This window comes from Bactrocera tryoni, chromosome 5, assembly GCF_016617805.1.
Source record: "Bactrocera tryoni isolate S06 chromosome 5, CSIRO_BtryS06_freeze2, whole genome shotgun sequence".
Lineage (NCBI taxonomy): Eukaryota > Metazoa > Arthropoda > Insecta > Diptera > Tephritidae > Bactrocera > Bactrocera tryoni.
The window spans coordinates 10,083,100-10,109,385 of record NC_052503.1 but is presented as its reverse complement, the minus strand read 5'-3'; the positions used below and the strand labels follow the sequence as shown (position 1 = coordinate 10,109,385).

The 26,286-nt window shown below is 40.5% G+C and overlaps 1 protein-coding gene across 1 annotated transcript in view; it reads right to left on the bottom strand.

Annotated features, from left to right (window-relative positions):
* LOC120779085 overlaps positions 1 to 26,286 on the bottom strand; it is a 142,094-nt gene that overhangs the window by 52,032 nt on the left and 63,776 nt on the right. Inside the window, exon 4 of the mRNA XM_040111236.1 lies at positions 8,868 to 8,953. Within this exon, the coding sequence (XP_039967170.1) occupies positions 8,868 to 8,953 (86 nt within the window). The remainder of the gene's footprint in view (positions 1 to 8,867; positions 8,954 to 26,286) is intronic.

The following is a 26,286-nucleotide window of genomic DNA, read 5'->3' as shown; positions in this document are numbered from 1 at the left end:
GCAAACAATCCATAACATTCAAATTGTATTCCTTGTTGACAGTCAGCAGTCAACTGTCAACATAACCTGGATTTTCGACCTGCTTTGACGCGGTTTTTTCGGCTTCGGCTCGCCTTTTTAACGATATTCGGCCGATTGGTCGTCTGTTTCCGATTCATTAGCATAGATCTATGACTCTTCCTTAGTAATAATGTGTTTCATGACACACTGATAGTCGGAAAGCGTTGTTTCACAGACTTTAATGCGACTTTGTTTTTCGAAAAAATTGAATGATTCTAGAACAAATTGTGCTTTTACTTTTCTTAGGCCCAAATGATCTTTCAAAATGGCTTTCACTGATCTTTCCGATATTTTCAATGTTGCTAGTAAGATCTCTGACTGTTAATAGGCGATTCGCAAGCATCAATTCCTTTCTTGTATTGGCGTGTTGATCATCAGTTGATGTTGACGGCCGTTCTGGATCCGGTTCGTCTTCAACGCGTTCTCGACCCTCTCTGAATAATTTGTATAAATCAAAAACGCTTGCTCTCGACAAAATATTACCACCGAAGGCCTTTTCCAACATTCTGAACTTTTCGGCACCAGAAATTTGATTCCGAACTCAAAATTTAATGGAACTTCTTCGTTGAATAATTACACTCATCGTAAAAATATTCAGAAAGACAAGGATATACTAATGATTATTATACCTTGAACAGGGTATATTAAGCTTGTCACGAAGTTTGTAACACCCAGAAGGAAGCGTCGGAGACCCTATAAAGTACATATATATATAAATGATCAGTATGTTGAGCTGAGTCGATTTAGCCATGTCCGTCTGACTGTCTGTATATACCTATACGAACTAGTCCCTCAGTTTTTAAGACATCGTTTTGAAATTTTGCAAAAGTCATTTTCTCTTCAAGAAGCTGTTCATTTGTCGGAACTGCCGATATCGGACCGCTATAACATATAGCTGCCATATAAACTGAACGATCGGAATCAAGTTCGTAAGTATTGTAAACTTTCGCATTTGACAAGATATATTCACGAAATTTGGTATAAATTATTTTCTAAGGCAACAATGTAATCTCCGAAGAAATTGTTCAGATCGGTTAACTATAGCATATAGCTGCCATACAAACTGAACGATCGGAAAAAAGTTCTTGTATGGAAAACTTTGGCATTTGACGTGGTATCTTCACGAAATTTCACATGGATTACTGCTTAAGGTAATAATATAATCTCTGAAAAAATTTTTCAGATCGGATTACTATAGCATATAGCTTCCATATAAACTGAACACATAGTTACTAAAAGAAATGCACCTGTGAAGGGTATATTAGCTTCGGTGCAGCCGAAGTTAACGTTTTTTCTTGTTTTGATGTCTCTTTGGGCACAGATTTTACTAACGGTCATACCAACCGAGAGAAAAAATATTTAGACAAGTGAGTTTTCGCGCGAAATTTAAATTAAAAAGCCTTACCTTTTTTGCCCACAATAGTATACATTAGGGTACACATTTCTCTATGCTTTGAAAGCTGAGCGGTGGTGAAAAATTTGTATATCACATAGCACTTCAGTTATCTAATTATGTCCATTAAAAAGAATAAAATATTAGACATTTAAGGGGATTTATTGCTCTAGAGAGTCCTCTATTACTCCGGGCTTCTTCCACCGAATGTCATATGACAATACTTTGGAGAGTTGCTAAAATTGAATATAAACTTAGGATAAAAATATTGTAACCAAGAATTTCTACATATGAGCTTCTTGCTGCCTTTTTAAAGTATAAACAACAACTGATCGGATACGATTTTTTCAATATTTTAGCCTTTGTATGATGCTACTTAATAAATCCTGTCATTTAAAGCCGGTCATATGGAAGGACTGCAACAAGTTCTTATCTGTATTTGGTGTCTTGTTTCAATATTAGAGCATGTATTTATTGCTTAGGCAGATTCGGCGAACGCTTAGGCCATTTATGCCTTGCACTGTGTTCAGCTGTGTACTTGTGTGAGTATGCTGTTATAATCCCATGTTTAAGCAACTAACAATGCATGACGCCGAAAGCTTGTTGAACTTCAAATTTGGTGGTAATATTGAACAAACACGCACACATATGTAAACTTGACCAACATGGCAAGCATAACATGAGCTCAAAACTTCTCCAACTCCGACACTTCTCTAACGATACACACACGTACATATGTATGTAGATATGTACAAGTATATCGCAAGCAAATGTATATAAATTAGTATTTCGTAGCGCAATGAATTCAAATTATTTACTACGAGATTCCATTAAGCGCCGCTTCTGCAACAAGGAGTGGCGTGGTCGCAAACGAACCAAGAGTGAGAGGGAGAGATATCTTATAATTTTTTGTGTTGGCGGGTTAAAGTTCTGAATCAAAAAGTGGTTAAGACTTGGACAAATCTGGGTTCGTAGATAGATCCAGTATTCTATACAAAAGTAATATTATTTCCCCTTCATGTCAGTTTCTGTTCCACTTTCTACTTGTATTGCGTTGTTATTGTTTTGACGATAAGAACGAAACTTTTTAAGTGCAGAACTTTCCGTTATTGTTAAATATTCTTCAATACACCTTTGTTTAAAATAAGATCGCTTTGATTTTGCTCTGAATTTCTGGTCTTATTGCCGTTTCATTTGAGAGCGAGGTCAATGTGCATATTCGGGGTAACTGCGGCAAACGCTCTTAAATGCACTCGTATGTTGCCACTTCCAAGATAAGTCGCTCGAACATTAGCCATATTTTGTGGACCATGTGCGATTGCGGAGATATGAGCAAACACTCACAAACACACATCCTCATGCATGAAGCGTTTGGATGTTTGGTAGAGCAGATATGTGGATATGCAGATAGTAAGCACACTTATTCAAGTTATTGTTTGCTTACAACAAAAACCAACACCACAGTCACCCCCAGTTGCCGAAGAGTCAAGCGTCTTTTAATAAGCCAGCTTGCCTATTTAAGCTATCAGCACTCTGGCAAAACGTATGCGTATAAGCTGAGCTCGTGTGCTGCAGAGCGTGAAAGACTTAAGGATCGTAGCATGCATGGCTGTGGAGTGGCAATGCGTGGCTGAAGTTTGCAGTTTGGCTGTAGTTAAGTGCTAATACAATGTGCGGCTTTCGAAACATACATATATAAGCAAACACATGGACCTGGATCTGCTGGGTCAGAGTGCCCGAGTGTGGCCAGTTACCGAGCAGCCACTTGCACTAAATATTGTGCGGCTGTTTAAGTGCACAAGACATTAAAGAGTTGTGTCAGCAGCAGAGATAATGAAAGACCGGTTACCACATAAATACTTGCCTTGTATGCAACAGTGATGTGCTTCATGGCAACAACATTTCCAACAAAAGCGTTTACATCTATAGAAATATTGGCCTAACTTGTTCAAGAGTTTAATACGAAGAGAAAAAACAGTGGAGTCCGTTTATGTCAATGCATCCGGGCTGGTTTAAAGCTAAGTGTCTTTATCAGGAACAGTATAACTGATACACAGTGTATGGTAAGCGACAGATATGGACCCAAAAGCCTTTGGTCAACCTTCAGTCAACACAAACAACTTTCAAAGGCGTACCTTTATTATAATAAGGCTTTTTCGGAGGTCAAAACCCGGCATGGTGCCTTTCAGTTGGACTCTGGTAGTTGCGCTGGAATAGATAACGGCTCTTACCGCTCTTACACTGCGTTGATTACTTGAAGCGAGAGAATTTCGTATACATATCATATTAGTAGGCACATACAGGGTTATGCTTAAGTTGCCTCCAATGGCTGCATATTCAAGTATGAACTGCAGCCGCTGCTGGCCATGTGTTTGCGGCGACAGTGAGCTAATTGCGGCTGCCAATAACTGGAGACATTGTTATTAATTATGGAAATTGCTAACTCAACGCCAACTGGCACGAAAGTTGCAATTAAATTCGCAAAATGATTTTGTAATTTAGAAATCAAGAATCGTTGCAAAATACTATACAGCAAACAAAAGCTTACGAAATTAAGTGCTTATCTAAGCTTATAAATGAGTAAATAAGTTTTCAATCAATCAAAATAAATGGCAACGCTGTGCGAGTGTAACAATAAATGAACGACGTGCGAAAATTTCATTTGTTTCCATACTCACGCGAACATGTGCACGCATGCACAAACATGTACAACTTCAATGAAAATGAGCACTACACACTCACAAGCATACAGCGATACAATACATGCATACACAGCGCCTGGCTCATTAGATCCAAAATGCAAATTACTCATACGCCATGTATACCCTACATACAAAGTCATACAATTTTACATACACACACAAGCAAACGCACACACATTTATACGCGTGTATTTATTGTCTCTAATTGGGAGTGAGGTTGTGCAAATAGTGCTCACAGCAGCTCTCCTGTGGAGCACGTGCCCCGGCATCGAACATCGCTTGCATAAGTATTTACATACATGCGTAATACCAGTTACCAGTTACCAGTAACTGTAGTATTTGTTGTTACTTTAAATACAAACTTGTTTTGTGCTTTGCGCCTTATTATGAAGTAATTTGGCAAATAATAAATTTTGTCGCAAAGGCACGTGCCGAACGGCACACATACACATACACACTGCTCATCAATACGCAATCCATTCGAATGTATATGTGTGTGTGTGTGTGAGGCTGTGGGTGTGTGTGCGCGCTATGATTTGTTGCTATGACTGCCGTGGTATTACCGAGTGTGGTAGTGTTGTTTCGTTGTTGTTTTGGCTTTAAATCACCATTTCATTTGCATAAATTACAAATTCAGTGGAGCTTACACACATTACAGTATTTATTATGTTGTAAGCTTACAACAGGCTTACACTTTATGCATAATGCGCATATTAGCCTGTTGCTCAGTAAAATGGAAAATTATGAATTTATTAAATATTAAAATTTTTTGCACAAACACTCAAACACACACACATACACACACATATGAGAGTCACATGACACATTTCGAGCCCATTGCTTGCGGTGCACTGCGTTGTGGCAAGCATATTGCACTGGGCAACTCGGTATGTTGCTGGTAATCCCGGTTAGCGGAAAATAAAGATTATTTTTGAAAACATGAGCAATGAAGTCGAATGGTGCATCAAATTGTAGAGAGCGGTTCAAAGCGGTTTTTCCTAAAGCGAAGTGTTGTCATTGTAGCGCGCCTAGTGTTGCAAGGGAGTCGAGCTCAGAAGCTAAAAAGTTTTTCGATGCTCTTGAACAGCGCAATCAATTAGGAAATTGTGAGTAAGCAATTTCCTATACTTACCACCTTCTACCCACCGCTCAACTAATTGGCTGTGAGGCAAAGTCATTCGCCAGAGTTCTACACTTCGCTGTAGCTGCTTTGTTGTTTTTGTACTTGTCATTGCTTACACAAGTGAAAAACTTAATTGAACAGCAACACGCTCATGGATCTTTCAAGCAATTTGTGTTTAATTAAAATTTATTTGCATGCGCGCAGCTTGCGTTTGTGTATGTGTATGTATGTATGTATTTATATACATAAATGCACGCATGTGCGTCTGTCTGCATCTGGTGAACTATTAAAAGTTGCAAGAAAAATAAAATTAGTTGTTTCTCTTGCTTTCTCCTGCAAGGCTGCTGATAAGAATCAGCGAATTAATGCTAAAAGATACAACTTCTTCAGTTACACAGGGTGAGCTCTTAGTTAAAAGTGATTTTTTGTTTAAATGTGCTCAAAGGATCTTTTTTACCAAGGCTTGCTACTAAACAGACCCATGCAGACAACCTAGAAAGCTTGGCCTAGAAAAAAGATTAGTCTAGAAGGCCAAGAACGACTTATGAATGGTTAACTAACCGGAAAATTAATGCGCAAGTGAAAGAATATTGGGTAGTCTTTTTATATTCGTTCAATAGATGGATCAAATACGACAACAATGTGCGAAAAAGAAGATAGTCCAAGCATGGTAAAGCTCAACAAATAGTCGTAAAGCCAGAATTGACTCCTCGAATAGTTATGCTGAGTGTTTGCTGGGATTGGAAAGGAACTATGAGCTGCTCGAGCCTGGTCGAGCGATTGATTATACATTTTACTGTCAACAATTGATGAGATTGAAGCAAACAATCGGAAAAAGACGGCTAGAACTGTTCAACAAAAAGGGAAGGCGAAAAGTTCCATCAGGACAACACTAGACCACACACATCTTTTATGGCTCGGCAAAAACTGGAAGAGCTTGGCTGGGTATTTTGATGCATCCACCATATAGCCCTGACCTTGCACCAACGTACTACCATTTCTTCGGTCAATGCAGTGGAGTAAAGTTGGCTTCAAGAAACTGTGAAAATTACTTGTCGCAGTGTCTCGCAGAGAAATCAGAAAAGTTTTACACTGATGGACTAATGTCTCCAGCGGAAAAATGGAAAAAAATGGTCGACCCAAATGGTATGGTACATATTTGGTTAATTAAAGTTCATTATAAATATGAAAAAAAATAAGTCGAAGTTTGATTAGAAATACGAAAAGATATTTTCGACTACCCAATATGCAGAAAGTCTAGCTTAGCCTAGAAAGTGAAGCTTAGTCTGGAAGACTATGAATGATTTATGAACCGTTCACTAAACGGGATATTAATGTAAAAGTGAGCCAATATTTCGGGGAATAGAGCTGGTTTCGGTTATAAAGGTTTGTGGAAACAGGGATAATTTGAAAGAGGACTTCTAGGCTAGCCGAGGCATTAGCTAGCTCCACATTAGTAACTGGTTCATCGAAGACACTAAAACTGTGTAGAAATTAAGGCATTTTGTTCACTTTGCTTAAAGATACTCTACCGTCATTGACGGCTATTCCGTCGGAAAGGAATTTAACTGTCAGCGTTGGTAACGCACCGCTCCCCACTCCACAAATTCTTTGCTTTACGTCAGTGTGGTTAAAAGGCTGCAGCAAACTAAACAAACGGACTCATATGGTTTCCCTCCGAACTTAGTGAATCATTAATGCAACGAAAATATAAGCTGTTAACATGGCAACAACTGGCAAGTTGGGGAGCAGATAGTTCGTGAGTCCACGAACGACTATTGTTGCGAACTAAGTTTAGTTACTTACTTGTAACCTCTACTAGGCTTTGGCGAACTAGCGCGCCCCGCTCGCCCACCCTTGGCCGTTTGGTATTTCTTTTTATCTGCATAGTAGTTGGAAACTTTTTGCATTCAGCGCTAAACTTCGCCGGCCGCTGCCCAACTTCGGCTAGTTCGACAGGCGCGCGAGGCGGGTGCGAGTCGGCGAGCGTATGGTTAGATGAGTACACTAGGCATGGCGCACATAAACAGTTAGCTGTCTTATGCAGCGTGCTGCTTTACTCAAAACAAAGTTGCCAGGCGTTTTTTGAACGATTAACTGCAGCCAGTGTGTCTGCGAAGTGTGTGTTCGGCTGCGTGCTGCATATGCGCATTTGGCTGTGATAAACGTGCGAGTTTAACAATTAGAAACTTTGAAGTTTGCGCAAGTTCGCTTCGTGCGTTCGCCGCTTTGCCACGGCCTTGCTCGGCAGCGATCAACTTGACTGCCAAATGGCCAAGTTACTTAGTTAGCCGAGCCCAGTTGATTGGGCCGCAACCAGGCAGGGCGCCAGTATAGTGATTTAGCTACTTCGCAGGCTTCCGCCACATGAGCCGGCCTAGAAGTCCATTAAACACTGTTGCAACATGACTTTCTTCTCTTAAGTCCACAACCTTTTGTTTATGCGTTTGCAACGCGATGCAGAGGGTATATTAGTTTTATGACATTACCTGTTAAGTTTCTGTTGAAACTGAGAAATCTTTATGAAAGTGCGGACACATGTTCCATAGCTCACTAATACTAGCAACGAGCAAGAAGGCTTAAGGATCTATCAGTTCAAAGGGTGTAAAGGTGTGAGGTACATGCAACATTTTAAAAATATAACACTGCTGACATATCGAGACCACCAACGCGCTTATAATTGGTTCAAATTGTATCCGGCTGCGGCCGAACTTAGCCCTGCCTTGCTTGTTTTATTTCGCCTTTGTTCAACACCATTTATGTACAACTTTCGGCCGTGTAGTTACAGTGTTTATCGAAGTTTTTCGGAGTTTGTTCGCAGTTGTTGTCTGCGAGTTGCACCAATTTAGTCTGGAATTACCTATTTGCATGTTTTTGTTGGCGGTTCGCTTTGTTGGCAGACCAACTTTCCTCTCGCCATAAATTTTGCTTTTTCATTTTAGTGTTGAGCGTAAATTATCGGCGTTTTCGAGAATTACGGCGAACTTTAAAAATTATGTGAACGGGTAAGCAATAGCGAAGCTCGGGTGCAACCGAATATTAAATGCGCTTGCAATTAAGGAAAATGTGAAATAATGTCAACGACTTGGTTATAGGCGTATCACACGTGCTCACAGCGAAACTTTGCTGACTGGCCGAATCTGCCAACTGGTCACTGTTGCTGTATGATCCTCTTCCTATAACTTCGGTGGCGTTTAATTTCCATGAACTCGTAGTTTTTACGGACTGTTCTTGGATTGAGTGTGTATTCACCATTCTTTAGTCAAAAACCAGTACTTTGTAATGCAAATTATTTGTTAAGTTCAAAACAGCAAGACTACAAACCATTATATTTGCAATTCTAAATCTCCGTATTTTCCGCAAAACGACTTACAAACGCGACTTTCATTGCACTTACATAAGTAACTAGTTGTTCGTTATGAGCCGCTTACACTCGCTACATTATTTTGAAGGGTTTATGTAGACAATAACAAAAACGATTTCAATAAGGAGAACATGGGTTCAAGATGACACATTTTTGGCAACGTTTCTTACACAAAAACCCATTAAACAAAAACAGAAAAACAAAAAACAAAAGAGATCGACTTACCGCATTTCATTTGCTCTTCTTCTTCTACGGCCCGCAAAACAGCTGAGTTAGCCAATGTTTTGGTAATTTCGGGATCAACTTCAATCCTGCAAAAAAACAAATGTTGAGATTATTAAATAAAGATTTTAAGCAAAATAACCTTGAAAAACCACAGCGAGTGACGGCGAATAAAAACGAGCTTTTAGACATGAGCTTCCAAGGAGCTTTACTTACTAATTAGTCAAGTTAGTAATAATGTTTTTAGATTTTATACTTATGTGTTTGGTGTTTCTACAAGGGAAGTGAGCTCTGAGTTTTATCATCAACGTTACTATATGTAAAGGGTGATCCAAGTAGTTATAGTTACTTTTTTCAAATGCCTGACAGATCACGCGTGAGTCGTGGCAAGCTGAGATCTTTGGCATTTAATAATGGAAAGACTTACGCTTGAAGAACATTTAAAAATCGTTCAACTTTATTACAAAAATTCACGGTCTGTCTTATGGTCAACATAATCGGCCTACAGAGTGTACCATTCGCAACACCATCACCCATCATGAGACCCAGCATTCATTCTTGGATATTATTTGACCGAATAGAATACTCGCAGTGAAGAAAATATAGCAAGCGTAGCTGGAAGTGTACACGAACACAACAGCTCGACCTTCCCAAATGCCATCGCTTCGCTAAATGGGCTCTTGTATAGTTCCAAGAATATCTGACTTTTTCGAGCCAAATTTTTTTGAGATAAGGTCTGTTTCTGGCTCAATATGTTTTAAACAAGCAAAATTGCCGGAATTTGGACGAACAGTAACCTGAAGAGATTCAAAAGTTGTCATTTCATCCAGAAAAAACAACGGTTTGGTATGGTTTGTGCGCTGGTGGAATCATCGGTCCATATTTCTTCAAAAAATATGTCGGTGAGGTCTTAACCGTTAATGGCGACCGCTATCGCGCTATGATAATCGACTCTTTTATGCCAAAAACTGAAGTTCGTAATCTCGGTGACATTTGGTTTCAACAAGACGACGCCATTTCCACACAACGTAACAATCAATGGATTTATTGAGAGAACATTTCGGTGAGCAAGTAATTTCACGTTTTGGGCTGGTTGATTGGCCACCAAAATCGTACGATATTACATCGTTTGACTTTTTTTGTTGTGATATGTAAAGTCTAAAGTCTATGCGGACAATTCCGCTTCGATTCAGGCCTTGGAGCAAAACATCACCTGTGTCATTCAGCAGTTAACAGTTAAAATGCTCGAACGAGTCATCAAAAATTGGATTCAACGGATGGACCATATGAGACGCGGCTACGTCTACAACATATGTAACAGATAATCTTCAAAAATTAAATGCCAATTAATGTTCTTTCGAATGATAATACTCGTAAACATTCCCCAAAAATATTTTAATTGTATTGACACTTATGATGTCTTTAAAACCCCGAAAAAGTGGCACCCAACGGCAACACCAAGATCCGTTATACATATATCAGCAGCACCGAAGCTTCGTTTTAGCTAAAATACAATATAGTTCATCAGTTTCAATTCCACATCAAGCACTTGCACGAGCGCTGCACAGTTCTTAATCGGCAGAGGAGAAAAGGAGTACACTCGCTTATATATACACATAGGTACTTACACTTCGAATTTATTAATCGCAAAAATTGTGAAAAAAATTTAAAAAAAAATACACGCGCATGTTTAGTGTGTCGGCTCACATGGATTAGGAGGGTCGAATCTCCGACAAGAACATATATTAATTTTGAGTTTCTTCACATTGCGGAGGCGTCATACCGGGAGCTATGAAAACTCAAAATTCGTCAGATGGAAATTTCAAATTTGCAAAGCTAATTTTTCAGTTCTTAGCCAAATTATTTGCCTGTGAAAGTTATGTTTTTCTTCATTTCAGTGAGTTGCAGAGGAATTTTCAGCAGAATTCGAACAGCTTGGCTGCTCCGCTCTAATCAACGCGCATTATTCGTGGCGTGCAAACGTAGAAATGTGCGAAGAATGTGGAATAAGTGGCAATACGGTGGCTTATTTAATGTGCACCATGCTTGAGAATGCTGCGACGGAAACCGCAAACAGCGCCCCCTCCGTTCCGGCAAAGCCGCAAGTCCGTCTGACGGCAGCTGAGGAACCGCACAACCGAGTAAGCGAGCAATCGAACAGCCGAATCAGCAAACAGTAAATAGGAGCGCAAGTGAGCAGTCAAGTGCGTCGGTGAGCAACCTTCAATGTGGCAAATATGATGGACGCAGTGGCGTGGAGCCGGGAAGCAACGGAATTCATCCTACACCCCATATGAATATGTATGGCGAAGACACACATGTGCATGAAATGCGAGTGTGTTGCCTACGAGTGGCGTGCGTATAAGTGTGCGGCTGCAGTGCCTGCGCATCCTGTGTGTGTGTGTGTGTGTGCCTGTGGTATGCCTTAAAATAAGGGAATTTATTTCGTGCATAAATTATCATATTAAATGGCAAACAGGCTGGCAGCCGACATCCAAGCGAGCAATCACAACGCCGAGCACTGCTCAAGTGTTGCTCCGGCTGCGGTGGGCCGGTGGGGCGGTGGCACTTACGCATGCTCGAACCCATGTGCGCACACATGCATAGTGGCTGCTGCTGTGGGGAATTGTCGATATTGCAACCTGCAGAAGCATACGCTTGCCGCACACATTGCACATCTTGCTTCGAATGCGCGCCTATCTGTTGGTGCCACATGCTTCGGCGCGCCGTGTCGTACATCGTTCGAGTGCTACGGCATACAAGTGTCGCGTTAGCGGCATGTAGATGCTGCAGCTATCATTGCGAGATAGCGCCTTGCGCTGCATCGCACACACACACATGCATATTCTCATTTCTGCCACATTGCCGTATGCAAATTCACACATGCAAATCTGTGTGTGTGTATGCATGTAGTGGATGTAATACTTGATTGCGCAATTACAAACACTCCGATTTGTGTCTGGCTGCTGCATCGGCGGCCGGGTGTGTATGTGTGCGGGCAATGTATCTATGTGTGTGTGCTCATTAATTTACAATTTTAATTTCATTGATTAATTATTCTTATTCTAACTAATCGAGTAACAAGTTAAACACTCGTCCGACTAATTGAAGTGTGTGCAAGCAGGCGTTGTTGACACTTGAGTATGTGCCTTGCTCCTTCACGCACACACACATATACACTTCTGCTTCGGCACGCACACACGCACAAAGGCGTTTGAACGCGCGTCTGATATGTCACCCGCCGCGCAAAGGCATATGCACGAGCAGTCGAGTGGCTCCTTTGCCTTTGCCTGTTGTTCATGCGATTTTCAAGGCTTCGCAGACGCGAGAAACTGACTAAATTAAAAGACACTTGTGTGAAAAATTCACCAGTTAAGCACCGGTTAAGTTGGTGGCTGCAAGCTAAGAGATATTTGATTAAAATGTGATGACCTTGCTGCAAGCAATAACCTCGCCATATTTACGCACTCATTATTATGTTTACCTTTTCCTTAAAAATGGGTTAAAAAGCGATTGGGAGGGCCTTTTGGTCGCGATTTTTGTGGCATTGCTGCCGTTTCTTCCCTCCTACTCTGTGACTACATATTTATGTCACTTAATTTTGTAAGATCAGTGTGGTGTTGTCTCTGCTTAAAAGCTGGAAATGAAAAAAAAAAGGATTTGTGAATGCTGAAAAATATAAAAAGCCTAGGCCAAGCGCTCATTTCCCAGCGAAATTGTATTATTCGAAAGGTCTCCAATGGTAAGAGTCCACTCCGGCGCCCGCCTAAAAGCGATAATTGCAGGCAAGTGTTGCAAGTGTTGGCGATCGCGTGCTTTTGCGGGAACAAATTGCCAACAAAACTCTCAACTATCACCTACCAGACTGCAGTTAGACATGCAACTCACTTAGTTACTTATCTGCGGCCATTTGACTCGTTTGCTGTTCACTGCATAGTGCGATGAATTTATGACGATTTAATTTCTGTTTGCCCAACAATTGTCGCAACGCCAACCGTGTAGTACTTCATTAGCTGTGGAATGTGACGTGCGAGGTGAGCCGGTTAGGGTTCTCGATGCGAGGCTCCCTGACGGTATTTGCGAGTATATCTGGGAACGCTACTAAACGCAGGTTCGTTGCAAATAGCGAATTTTCCTCATATGAGTGATCTCTTGAGTGGAAGTTGGGAAGTATGCGAAGTGTCGGAATTTTTCGTTTTATTACTTTTTGCATTTTTCAATTTTCTCTTAACGTTTCGGTCTGGGGTATCGACATAAGCCCTGGATGTAATACACGCCCCTGAATACCTCATACAAATTATAACGAGTTAGTTTAAAAATAGAAAGCTGATTTTTTATACGGACGAAAGCATCTCTCTTCTCTTCTATCTCGATTGGAGTACCTCAAGGTTCAGTATTAGGTCCACTGTTCACGTATGACGGGGTGATAAGAAGACAGCAACCAAAAAACGTGAGACTAATAGAATATGCGGACAATCTCAATCTTCAATTATTCGACCTAAGACGTAAATATAATAAGTTCTTAAATGGTCTACGCCTCTTCTGTGAGTCTGGAACTAACGGAGCAAAAAACAGAAGTATTACTCATAAGCACCAGAGAGGTGAAAGAACGAATAGAGCTCACTATAGGGGTGTGCGAGATTACTTCACAGCCGCAGCTGAAGCACCTGTAAGTAATATTGGACTTCAAATTAAAATTTGAGGAATACTTTGCGTATACTTCGGGTAAAGCAAATAAAATTCATAATGTTCAATGAAGAATGATGGCCAACAGGGGCTGCAGGCCCCAGCCATTCGAATAAAAAGTGCTTTCCGGATGAAGAATAGGCCAGTATACCACCCATTGACATCGAGGGAGGTGAACTCGAGTGATTATATCAACTATCAGCGCCTAAAATAGTATCGGCAAAGACATAGGTAAAGAATAAGAGCATCAAAATGTGGCAGCAGCGGTGGCAATCCTTATCAAAAGAACGTTGGAGACTTATTCTGGACATCCACTCGTAGATAGATAGACGACATGGTGACCTGGATTTCCACCTGGCCCAAATACTTAGTGGACACATGCTTTAGAAGCCCCTGAACAAGTATTATTTTATTGCTCGCGCTTTTCAAATACAAGCGGTAAACGAAAAAGCACACTCGGTGGTAGTTATACGGTTGATAACTTAAGAACACTCATGTGTCAGTCGAATGTGAAATGGAAAGCGAAATGGAATGAGACTTTTCAACAGATTAGGCGTCCGTCTGTTCTTTAAAGTGGCATCCAACTGAATTAAAGAAATATGCTTCCGAATTCAATAAAAACGGTGCATGATTCGTAATTTCCTATCGTATTTGCGATAACTCGCTGTCAGACACCATCGTTTAGGGCCTGAGGCCTATTTACGACAAATACACCTTGTGCAAACTTATGGGCGGGATTGAGCCGCTTCGTGGTTCGTAGGTAACTGCAGTTGTGATCTGTGTTGTGTATGAGTCGCTCATTTTGTTGTGGATTCATTGTTGCAGCAAATAATAATAACTGTAATAACAATAACAACTAGATTACAACTGTCGTAACTCAGCTAGAGCGCGTTAGCAATGCCAATAATGCACGGCCACGTGTGGCTGTGTCTGTGTGTATGCATATGGGTGTGTGTGCGTGTGTCATAAACAACAAAATCGTTATCATAACTACGACCCACCACGAAAGTCCACACATTCGATAAGCAAGCAGTTGTTGTTTGTGTGTCTGTGTTGTCTTTTATGTAGCTTGTTGATGAGCGGCGGCCAGTGGCCGGTGGTTGGTGATTGGCGACTGACGACTGGCGACCGGTAACTGCAGTCAGAACGTGCTGCATCGAAAGCCAAATGAGGCAACATCTGCTGGGTGTTGTTGATTTTTATGCTACTCTTCCAACCCTCGACGCCCGAGCAGAGCCCCTCTCGCTCTCTCCCAGTTCTGATTGCTGACATTTGTGTGCCCTCATTGTGACAGCAGTTGATCATGTGGCTAACCACAATTTACATGCACTGCTCGTTCGTGGCACCGAACTGACACCAATGATGCTACCAACTGTTTCTGTTGACGGTGCGGCACGCCTCCATTCGTCCCTTGGACCAGCGCAGCTGCCGTCCATGGCTCGCTTTGATTGCTGGCTGCGTTGTTCATTGTGTCATTGCGGTCAGGTGTGTGGAGCTCAGCCGCATGTGACTCAGAGTTTATGTTTAAGTTAATTCCAGCCAGCTTAAGCAGGCTGTTGGGCACGGCAGATGGACGGGCTGAGCTGGTTGACTGCTTTACACTGTTATCGTCAGCCAGGTGAAGGCGGACACATAGCGTATAAACAGATGTGTGTTGCCACCTAAATTTATTTGCATGTAATTTTTCGTAATTTCATAGTATGCAATACATCATTTGATTAAATTGCCATCAGCCATGGCGGCATACAGCAACCGTTTGTGTAAAATGCAAAACGCATAGCCCTCAGTAAATTTTTGGCAAAGTGACAACAGCTGCTCGTTGATTGTCAGTGGCGTGGAAGCCCACACACCCTACCATGTACACTCTGCAAACGAGTGGAGACTAAAATTGCTGATATGGCCCTATGCGTCTCTTAATATTCGCAGGTGTCTGAGTTCGTGTATGGAAAACACATAAATCGAACATATTTACTCGAGTATAAATTGGCGTGTCCCCAGGGATGTCATTAGTTTTTACATCCAATTAGCATGCAAGTGCGTGTGTGTGAGGCTTGCGAATATAGACTTAATATTAAATCTGACTTTTATCTATATTGCGATGTAAAAAAAATATGCGTGTGTAGGTTAATTGAGACTTATGAACGTTCATTGCAATAATAATAATAATAATAATAGCACTGCTCAACAAATGTGTAGGAAAAATTTCCGACTGATGTTAGGTCTGTGGGGTATTTGAATTGTGCTGATTACCGATTTGAGTTCGAAAGTTTTCTATCAAAAATAGCCATTTTAGTAAATGGTAGTAGTCCCTACAACACAAAATATTTATAACATCATTTTCGGTTTGAGCAGCCGAATTGCACGATTACCAAGAAGCAGTTGCAAAGTGACTGTACACTAGTGTAATTAGAATTTATTCTCTAAAATCGCGAAATTTGGGAGCAACAACTTCGGATGAAATATGGTATGTGCCCATTGTTTGGTTTGTTTTCCGCTTCATGCAAGCAATTCTGAGTTTATGATTGCTATATTTTCATATTACGTATACGCCCCATCCCCCAGATCGTCAAAAAATGTTTAAAAACTTGGCCAACGAGTAGTTTGTATATTTAGTGCTGGCTCAAAGCTCCAATCACAGTTTACTTTTATTTCGTTTACTATACCTTTTTACAAACCCTCGGACAAAATACAAAACGAGCATGAATCCGAGCACACGAAAGTTAATGAGAAGCAATGCGGACGCAACAAAAAACACCCAAGGGAAAAGCCTTCATTAGGCTAGCATTTAATATGATAAAGGTAGTTGCTAGTGAAAAATGTAAATTTCAATTGGGTTTAAAATGTGTTGTTGTATAGTTTGATGTAATTTTTTAAAACATGTGAAAAAATGAGAAATCGAGTATAAATGAAATGGTGCAAGAGTATATTTAGTCCAGTATATGTATGTACCTACTACTCTGAGCAAAAAATAGTAAGACTTTGTTCATGATTTTAAATTTCTTAATTTATTCTTCAAAACCGATGTCGTCCCCGTCAAAGTAATTCTCCTTGGCCCTAATACACTTGTGTCAACGCCTTTTCCAATTTTCGAAAGTTAATTTCCGGAATATATGTAGCTCGTTTAATGTCCTCAAATGGCTCAAAACGATTTCCCTGAAGCGGTCGTTTGAGTTTGCTGAATAGCCAGAAGTCTTCTTCTTCTTTAATTAATTGAATTAATTCGAAAGTGAGTAGCCAGAATTCACGTGGATCAGATGAATACGATTGTAGCTCGATATTTGGTTGGAAATTTGGCGAAAAACTTCCGAAGAATCAATCGAGTATGCGACGGTGCATAATCGTGGTACAAAAACTAAGAGTTGACGGCTCTTATTCCGGTCTCTTCTTACGAATAGCTTCACGCAAACGAATCCTAACACTCAAATAGTATTCCTGGTTGACAGTTTGGCCGGTCGGAAGGAATTCGGAGTGGACCACAACTCAGCAAAGAAAACAGTCAACATTGCCTTTTGACCTGCTTTGAAGTGTTTTTTTCAGTTTCGGCTCGCCTATGGCACGATACTCGGTCGATTAATCATCTGTTTCTAGGCCTTAAGCATAGAGCCAATACTCATCGCCACTAATAATACGTTTCATGACATTTTAGTGGTCGGAAAATTGTTTCATAGACGTTAGGCACCGCTGTTTTTCGGAAAAATTGAGTGATTTTGGAATCAATTGATTTTTCAAAATGGCTTTCACTGATTCTTCGGTTATTTTCAACGATGCTAGTATGATCTCTGACAGTTAATCGGTGATTTTCAAGCATCAATTCCTTTATCATATTGACGTGTTCATCATCAGTTGACGACGCGATGGTGGTCCTTGACGTGGTTTGTCGTCGTCCGTTCTCGATTTGAATATTTACACTTGCCGGCGACAAATAATTATCACCTAAGGCCTTTCTAAACGTTTCGGCACCAGAAATTTGATTCCGAACTCAAAATTTAATGGAACTTCTTTGTTGAATAATTACACTCATCATATACTAAACACTAAAGATTATTTTGATGTGACTTTTGCCACAGTTCTCACCGACAGTCATACCAATCTAGAAAACAATTATTTCGACAAATGGATTTTCGAGCGAAGTTTACATTAAGAAGTCTTACTTTTTTTGCCCACAGTACTACTTCTGAACATAATTTTCTCTCCATCGTTACGCATAGGCAGTGAATCAGTTTGAAAGTGAGATTTTTTGATATTTTACAAAGACGAATGATTCCCTAGGGAACCAAGGAATCATTTGAAAATTAATTATTAATAATTTCGCATTGCTCTCTAATAGGTTGTGCACAAGGAAGTTGATGGCTGTGTGTTAATGTATGCGTGTGAATTAAATTAATTGACATTTTAGAGATTAAAATGCCACATTCCTTTTATGTGGCAGCCACATAAACACGCATGAACGGCATTTGCAGGAATTAAAAACCACAAGTGTCTGAGAGGCGGCGAGGAGTGTGCAATTTTGAAAATATTATGGCAACACTTTCAACTGTTTTTGCTGTGCACTTTTCTGTTTTGGCATTGGTGGCTATTATGCTCTGCTGTGGTTAACAGTTATTTGTGTGCGCCTGACTTTTAACAAGACCACGAAAGTGATTTCCATTTGAATGCCATTTTGGAAGCGTGTGTGTGCGTGAGTTGAAGCTCAGTTGCTCAGCTACACTTGTGAGGAAAAATTGAACTAAAAATGGAAGTTTTCTTTGAATAAAATCCTGTGTGCCCTGGAAAACGTGTTTCCAGTAGCACCTAAGTTTTTCAGTCAAGATTTTTTTATAACACTTTGTGTGTGCTTCCAATACTTAGGCCTTTCCGATTATTTCAAAACAAACAGTTATCTCTGCATTGGTTTTTGTTGCAGTAGCTTAGCAGTCGACAGCTGCGTGACACATAAAAGCATTTATAAAAATATCTTATGCGGCATTTCGGATGTTGCATATACAAGTATTTTATTTAAATTTTGCCGAGCGTCTGTCATTAGATCACCGCAAGTGACAATTGAATAAATGAATACTGAAATGACAAGTAGCACAAGTCAAGTGTTGGCAAATAAGTGCAATTTACCTTGAATATTTCATGACGTTAATTATGTGGCAAGCGCTTTCAAAGCAAATAGATTTTACTTCATTTACTTGTATATTCTATGTGCCAATGCATTTACGTAACTCCAGCAATATTTTTAAGCTGGAAATGTGGAAACTACGAATTTTTCGCTCACTCTCTTTAGAGGGAATCAATGGAGTACAAATGGAATGTAAGCTAGTTAAGAGAGGAAAAAAACTATGTTTTTTTAAAATTATTTACGGAGTCTTTTTAAAGAGGGCTATTTTATGGCTGTTCCATTATGGGGTCAGTAGGGTAATCTGGCCTGTTTTTTTGACATTTTTTTATAGAACTTCTACAATAGAACTTTTTTCACATATCATGAAGTAGTGTGTTTTGAGAAAGACGCGTTTAAAGTTTGAGGTGTGCACTCCGAGCGCTCCCAACGTCGAGCGGTATTATTATTTTTTGGCCTTTTTCGAAAGCTTTCAATGGTAGAGTGGGTTTATACATTAATTCTAGGGATATAAAGGTACAGAAAATGCAAAAAAAAAAAATAGATTGCCCTACTGACCACTTATATTAACCCTAATATTTCAATTTTCAAATTTTCTTATATTGTCAAGAAAATTATTTGGTCCAATTCGGACTGGTATGACGTAAGGTAATCTGTGCGGCTGCCATGGTTTTGCTGTTCGCTTGAGCTTTCTCATTTTCTTTAATAAAATTTGCTGGAATTACTATTTCACTGCGGTGTTTGTAACGGTTGGGCACTGAATATATTTATTTATTTCGCCTTGGCAATTACAGCATAACGCTTTTGAGCCATTCTGTGGGCTTGTTGGAATAAAATGTTTTCATGAATTATTGCTGATGCGTAAAATTGTCTGTTATTATTGAAAGTGACACCAGTAAGTCTGTGCGTGTGTGTGTGTGCTGGCAGCAGTGGCTTAGAAAACCGACAATGCGCTCAGATTGAGCTAGGCAGAGGCAGAAATAATATTATTTCACTTAAAAATTATTCGCATTGTTCGTATGACGTGGATCAGCAGCAATGCCAAGCGACTTGCACTGACGGAGGGAAACCGTTCACGCACACACGGATAGGTCACCGCATAAAGGCACAAATCAAAAAAGACAGAAAACGTAAAAAGCTCCTTTGCCAGCGCTTTGCCTCCTTTATATACATATATGTATGCATGTGTGCATGCGCTTAGGTACTTTTGTGAAGCTCGACAAATGGCAGAGCAAGACGTAGAGGAACCAACACTTGCACGAATATAAAAGCGAAATAACTTTGCTGAAAGTAATGAATGAATGCATGAATGATGACTGCTGCCGCCGGCTGCTGGTCAAGTGGTCGAGTGTCCGAGCGGTCGCTGCGTTGCTGCTTATGTGCAATTGTGCAAAAATAAATATGCACATTTTAAATTTGTTTGTGCCACGCACGCACACACATATCTCTATGTTCATTCTGGCAGCTAAATAATTTCCCATCTCATATTTATTGTTGGCAGTTGGTCATTTCTCTTTTTGCTAATGTGAGTGCTCATTTGACAGGCGAGCGGCAAGGAAATGAAGACCTATCAAGCCGCAGGACACTTGTAGTTTGGGGTCAGGGCGGAATGAAAGAAATACGGGCGGCATGAAAGAAATACTCGCATAACAAAGACGGCTCTTGCGGAAATGATTTGCCATTTACTGGACCAATGTGTAGGAGACAGACCTTTGCATGCATTTTCCGAAAGCTGAGGCCAACACTTCACGAATTATGCATTTCTTCTGTAGCAGAATATTCTTGTTCTTCGAGTGATTTAGAATTGTATGCAGAAGATTGTTGCCGGTGCTTGCTTCTTCGAGAGATTCAATATTATCTGCCCTCAAGTGTTAACCTTTCCAACTTGTGCCAGGAAATATGAAAAATATTGATTCCTTTATTGATTAAGAAGTCACAAGTCGCCATTAGGATGTCTGAGAGCACTTAGCCCGAAATGTGTGTACAGACAAAAGAAGTCATAACAACGAATTTCCCGAGCGAAAGGGCACATTTCCTTCATTTACTTAAGTACATTGTTTAAGTGAAATGTGCAAACAAATGGAACAAATGGGATAAATGTGATTTGTTGTGCCGCAGCCAAACAACTTAATGCACAGCGATGACCCAAACTGAAACCGAAATCGAAACCAATTTGTGTGAGTGCACATCCTTTCAATGAAATATGGTGTCTAATCAACTTAGACAAGTCACACCTTTAAACTGAATTGTTAAAAATGGATTCCCAGGTCAACGAGCACCGAGGGAATTGCGGCCGCCTTCATTTCGTACACCAGTGATGAGTATGTGAATGTGTGTGTATATGTGAGTGTGTGCGAAACTACACATTAAACGGCCCCAAAAGCGGTAAATCGAAAAGGCCAAAATGGCTGTCAACAAACGAGGAGCGAGAAGAATTGCTGACGACAGAATTCGTGCATTTACGACGGCCTGCGCTGCTGCTGGCGATGTGAAAGCGAACTATATGTGTAGTAGCCGGCGGCAGGTGCTTAGCAGAAGATTTGTATGCAAACTATCAGCCTATGTGCCACCAACTGTGTGCGTATGTGTGTGTGCGTTGATATTGAAATAAAATAGAAATGAATCGAAAACCGAATTACCACGTGTGTGTTTGCGAAAGCGTGCGTCGTGAGGGGGTGGCATCAATTGAAATCAGATGAAGCACAAATGAAATCGCAAACGAGAAATAAGCAATTTTCCATAACCAAACAGCCGTCCACACGCACACGCACACGCGCTCGCACACATACGAACATACATGCGAACATGCAGCGGGCACAATATGATTTCCACTCGATTTGCCAGCAAACAAATTCAATCAGGATTCAATAACATCAAACGGACCCACATACGCACGCGTGCGCTCATACGGCTGTATGTGTATGCGTAAATGTACGTTTGTTTGAAGCAAAGTTTCCTCCTTCCACCGGCAGCCAAAACCACAAACTATTTGTTTGCCCAAACAGTCAGGGAGACACCCACACACTCACGTACATATATGGCCGCCTACATACAAGCTTAGCCATGCAAATCTTCCGTGTGTGTGTGTATGCAAGTTTCTTTATCATTTCCAATTCATTACTTATTCAATTTGATTTTCATTTGCTAAAAAGCTTAAGATTTTCTAATGATTTTATTATGTTTTCTTGCGTGCATGGGCGTCTCCTCGGGCATTTCATCGAGCTTTTAGTTTCTGCACTCTTCTCCGTCTCGCTCATACATGTGTGTGCAAGGCATATGCACATACAAATCAGTGCTTTTTAACCTTGTTTTACTTAACTGATTTTCGCTTTCATTAGCAGCCTTTGAGCGGTTGGAAAATGTCCATTGAAAGTCAAAAGCTCTTAGTATTTAGCCCCTCTGATTTATACAAGATATGTGAATCGGTTTGATTTTAGTTCTTTCGATTAAGGGGTTCGCTCGCAGAGCCTTTACCTGCTTAATTTGAATTAAACAATTGAGCTAAAAAATAATAATCTTTCCTCTTGCTAGACTAATCTATAAAGTTTGAGATATTTCCAGAACTCACAGTGTCATGATTTGAATTCAGAATACTCTCATCTAATTTGGAAAAAGACCAGAACTGCTGTTGTTTTAGTATCTATATGGTTTGATGAAACACAAAGCTAAGTCTATTATGAGAACACTAATAGGAACTGTAAAGATTCTTTCAAAACTGTTTATCATGTTTCCTTCTACCTCCATCACGGTGTCGTATATTGTTAAAAAGTCGTATGTTACAAACGTTTCTTCTATGATATGCTGTCCATATATTCTTATCATTGGTCTAGCGTCAATCTTTTTCGATCTGAATTCAGAAATCTGTTCAGAGATTGAGAATCTCTGAGGAGAGAAGGCATTTTAACCGACAAAATTAACGTTTTCTTATCACTGGGCTTCCAAGGACAGTAGTTCTTGAACGGTTGACCAAAAATATTTCACACCAGTTTTGTCCTTTGTATAACGTGTGATCGAAGAAGAGGTACTTTTTTTCAATCGTTTCTTTTTGACAGATCACTTGAGAGACGTATCAAGCTGTCATGCTATTTTTGTTCAGTATTGTTTGGCATTTCATCATGAAAGGATTTACCATTGATCAACTTCTACAAATAGTTCAACTTTATTTCGAAAATTTGCGTTCTGTAAAGAATATGTTTCGGGCGTTTTGCTCAACTTCAACATAGTAATCGGCCTACTAAGCGTAGGCAACACCATCACCCATCTTGAGATTCAGCATTCATTATTGGATAGTTATTCGACCGAATAGAACACGTCCAGCACGAATTGAAGACCCATAGCTGAGGGTGTAAACGAAGATCGTGGATAGTCGATTCGGCGCCGTTCGCATTAACTCGGGCTGACGTATGGAACGACTTGGTACTTACGACGAGATCTTAAATTGAAAGCGTACAAAATACAGCTGTGCAAGAATTGTAGAAGAACTTCAAGAAGATCAGACGTTTCCGAGGCAAATTTTGTTCAGCGATGAGGCCCATTTCTGGCTCAATGGGTATGTAAAAAAGCAAAATTGCCGCATTTGGGATAAACAGAAACCTAGCTTCCTAGAAACAACGGTTTGGTGTGGTTTATAAGCCGGTGGAATCATTAGTATATATTTCTTCAAAAGCGATGCCGGTGAGAACGTAACCGTCAATGGAGACTGTTATCGCGCCATGATAACCGGCTATTTGATGCCTGAAATTGAAGCTTGTGATCTCGGTGACATTTGGTTTCAACAAGACGGCGTCACTTCCCACGCATCGCATCAATCAATTGATCTACTGAGAGAACACTTCGGTGAGCAGATAATTTCAAGTTTTGGGTCAATCGATTGCACAATAAAATCGTGTGATATTACACCGTTAAACATTTTCCTGTGTGGATATGTAAAGTCTAAAGTCTATGCGGACAATCCCGCTTGGAGCACAACATCCCGCGTGTCATTCGGCAGTTACCAATCGAAATGCTCGAACGAGTCAAGGAAAATTGGACTCAACGTATGGATAATCTGAGACATAGCCCCGGCCAACATTTGAAAGAGATAATCATCAAAACATAAATGTCAAAGAATGTTATTTCGAATGATAATAAACAGTCGCCATTAAATTTGAAGTTTCTGTGTTTTACTTAAAAAAAAAGTTGAGAACCTCGAAATTGATCACTCTTTATACGAACAGAGTTGTGATTTAACTTTTCCTCTGGGTGTGTGGGCGGTTGTGTTGTGTTTTTGTTGTGCGCAATTACCCGTTGCCCAAACCCCAAACAAAGAGAGAAACAAGCGGAAACAGCGTGTAAACGAACTGACACTGCAGCCAACGACACTAACACAATCAAGATCGCCACTAAGGCCACTATCACGGCGAAGTACGAACGCAATTACCGCAGAAGTGCCGCCGATAGGTGATGACTGCACACGTTCCACCGAAACCAGATTTATCGCACCAGCTACCGTCAGCGGCAGGAACTGACACGAGTAGAGTGTGCTTTCAGAGCGTGAGGGGAGAGAGTGCGTGTGGAGGTACGAGCAGCAAAACAGTCACGTATAATACATACATATGTGTTACGATCGTGCAATAGTGCACGTTAGTGAGCATTGCTGAGCCGTGCTCTAAGTCCGTGCGTGTGCAGCGGCTTGCATTTGCATTTGTTTACCCGACGCAGTTCGGCGCCGGTGGCATTTGTGGCATATGCAGCTGCTTACTTAGGTGAATTGGTGGTGTTCGTTAACAAGCAACAACATCAGTCGGCGCGTGTGCTTGCAACGATGCGGTGGAGTTGACGTAAAACTTCGAGCGAATTATATTACTTGCAGAAGAAACCGTTAGGTGCGTATTTTCGGCATGGTTGCATTGTTTGGGCACATACAAGGGTTCGAAGCCACAGCTCACCAGTAATGAGGAACGTGTTTGGCAAAAATTAAATTTAAACAAAACTTTTTCCAATTAAATTTCTTTGTTGGTTTTAATTATCCAAAGAATGGTAAAGTGCTGATTTATCACACGTGCGGAATATATGTACATGTATGCGTGTATTTGTGTATGTATGTATGTAGGTGTTGAAATTCAGGCCGCATAGAGCGCAACTCAAACTCGTGTTAAGTCCAAACCAATGGCTAATGATGAGAGTTTGAAAGTCCAAGGTTCGAGCAGACTCTTCAAAGGTCAGCTCTTCTCCAGAGTTTCCTATCATCGCTTTTTGGGGAAGGGGGGCTTCGTAGGGGGCTTACTTGGTACTGTAGAAGTACTGCAAGTTTAACTTTTCTCTGGCGATAGCTGCGTCTTTAGCTTACTTCGCATCAGATACAAAGATTAACATCTCGTTTGGTGAGCATCTGCGAGACACATACGGAGACTGCGGCACCAACTCCACAGCGTTACGCAATGACACGGCCGTCAATGAACATTTATTAAAAGGTGTTCCAAGTAAGCAAAAACAAGCGAAAGTTCACACATGGCCAAACCTCGCACATCCCCCTCTTCCGCACCATTTATCCCTTTGCCTAACGCATGCAAGTTCAACAGACGCAACGCAACAGCTGAAAGGGCCGAGGGGGTATGGTGAATACTCGTCAAAGCGCAGTCGTTTGAGAAATCGAAAACTTTTAGTTAAATTAAAGTTTGTGTTTTTTGAATGCCACCGAAAAGCTAAAAGATTACTTTCCTTTGCCAAGTGCAAATGGCAATGAAATTGGAAAGGGATTTTTATTATAACGAGGTAACGGTACGCAAGCACACGTATGCATATGTGAACACATGGATTAACTCGCATTTTCGTACATGTCACACACATACTCACACCTACAGATGTGTGTTTTACAATATTTTAGTGTTAATAGTAAAAACAAATTCAATATTTGTTGGCATACGAATACGGCAGAGCGAGTGCACAACACGAGCGGATGCGAATTTTAGATTGAACATTTTACCAGCCAAACACATAGGGTGAATTCAATTTGCAACATTACGGTTGTTCCTGAACGAAATGTTTACGTTGCAGAGTTAATTTGGAGTTGCCAAATAATGCGAGATTGCCACGAGGAGCACACTTACTTATCTAAGCGCTGTATGAAAACAAACCAAGCTATACAAAGTGAATAGAGGCTTATATTGAGACAAAAAAGCACCCGGAAATCGTAATTAAATTCCCTGGGTAAATGATATTTCAAAAAATGTATTTTGCTAAGTTGGTATACCTGCTTAAGTCGGTACACCTCAGTAGTGCGTTGCGGTTTTTACGTGGATAAAAATATCGAACAAAGAATTTTACTGAAATTTAGTATTTCTAACCAAATTTCGTCTGCGGAATCATAGTGAATGTTGGAAAGACTTACGGTGATTCAGTTTTATCAAAAACATAAGCCTACGAGTGGTACAAAGCCTTCAAAGACGGTCAAGAGATCGTTGAGAGATCTTCGACCTTATCAACTGATGAAAATATTTAAAATAAGTGAAGGCAATGGTTCTTGAAAATCTTCAGGCAAGTGCTAGAGAGATAGCAAGAGAGCTCACCATCTCTCGCGAGTCCGATCGAATGATCAACCAAGCATATTTTGGGTTTGAAACGCGTCCTTGCTCGACTCGTCCCGATAAAGCTGAT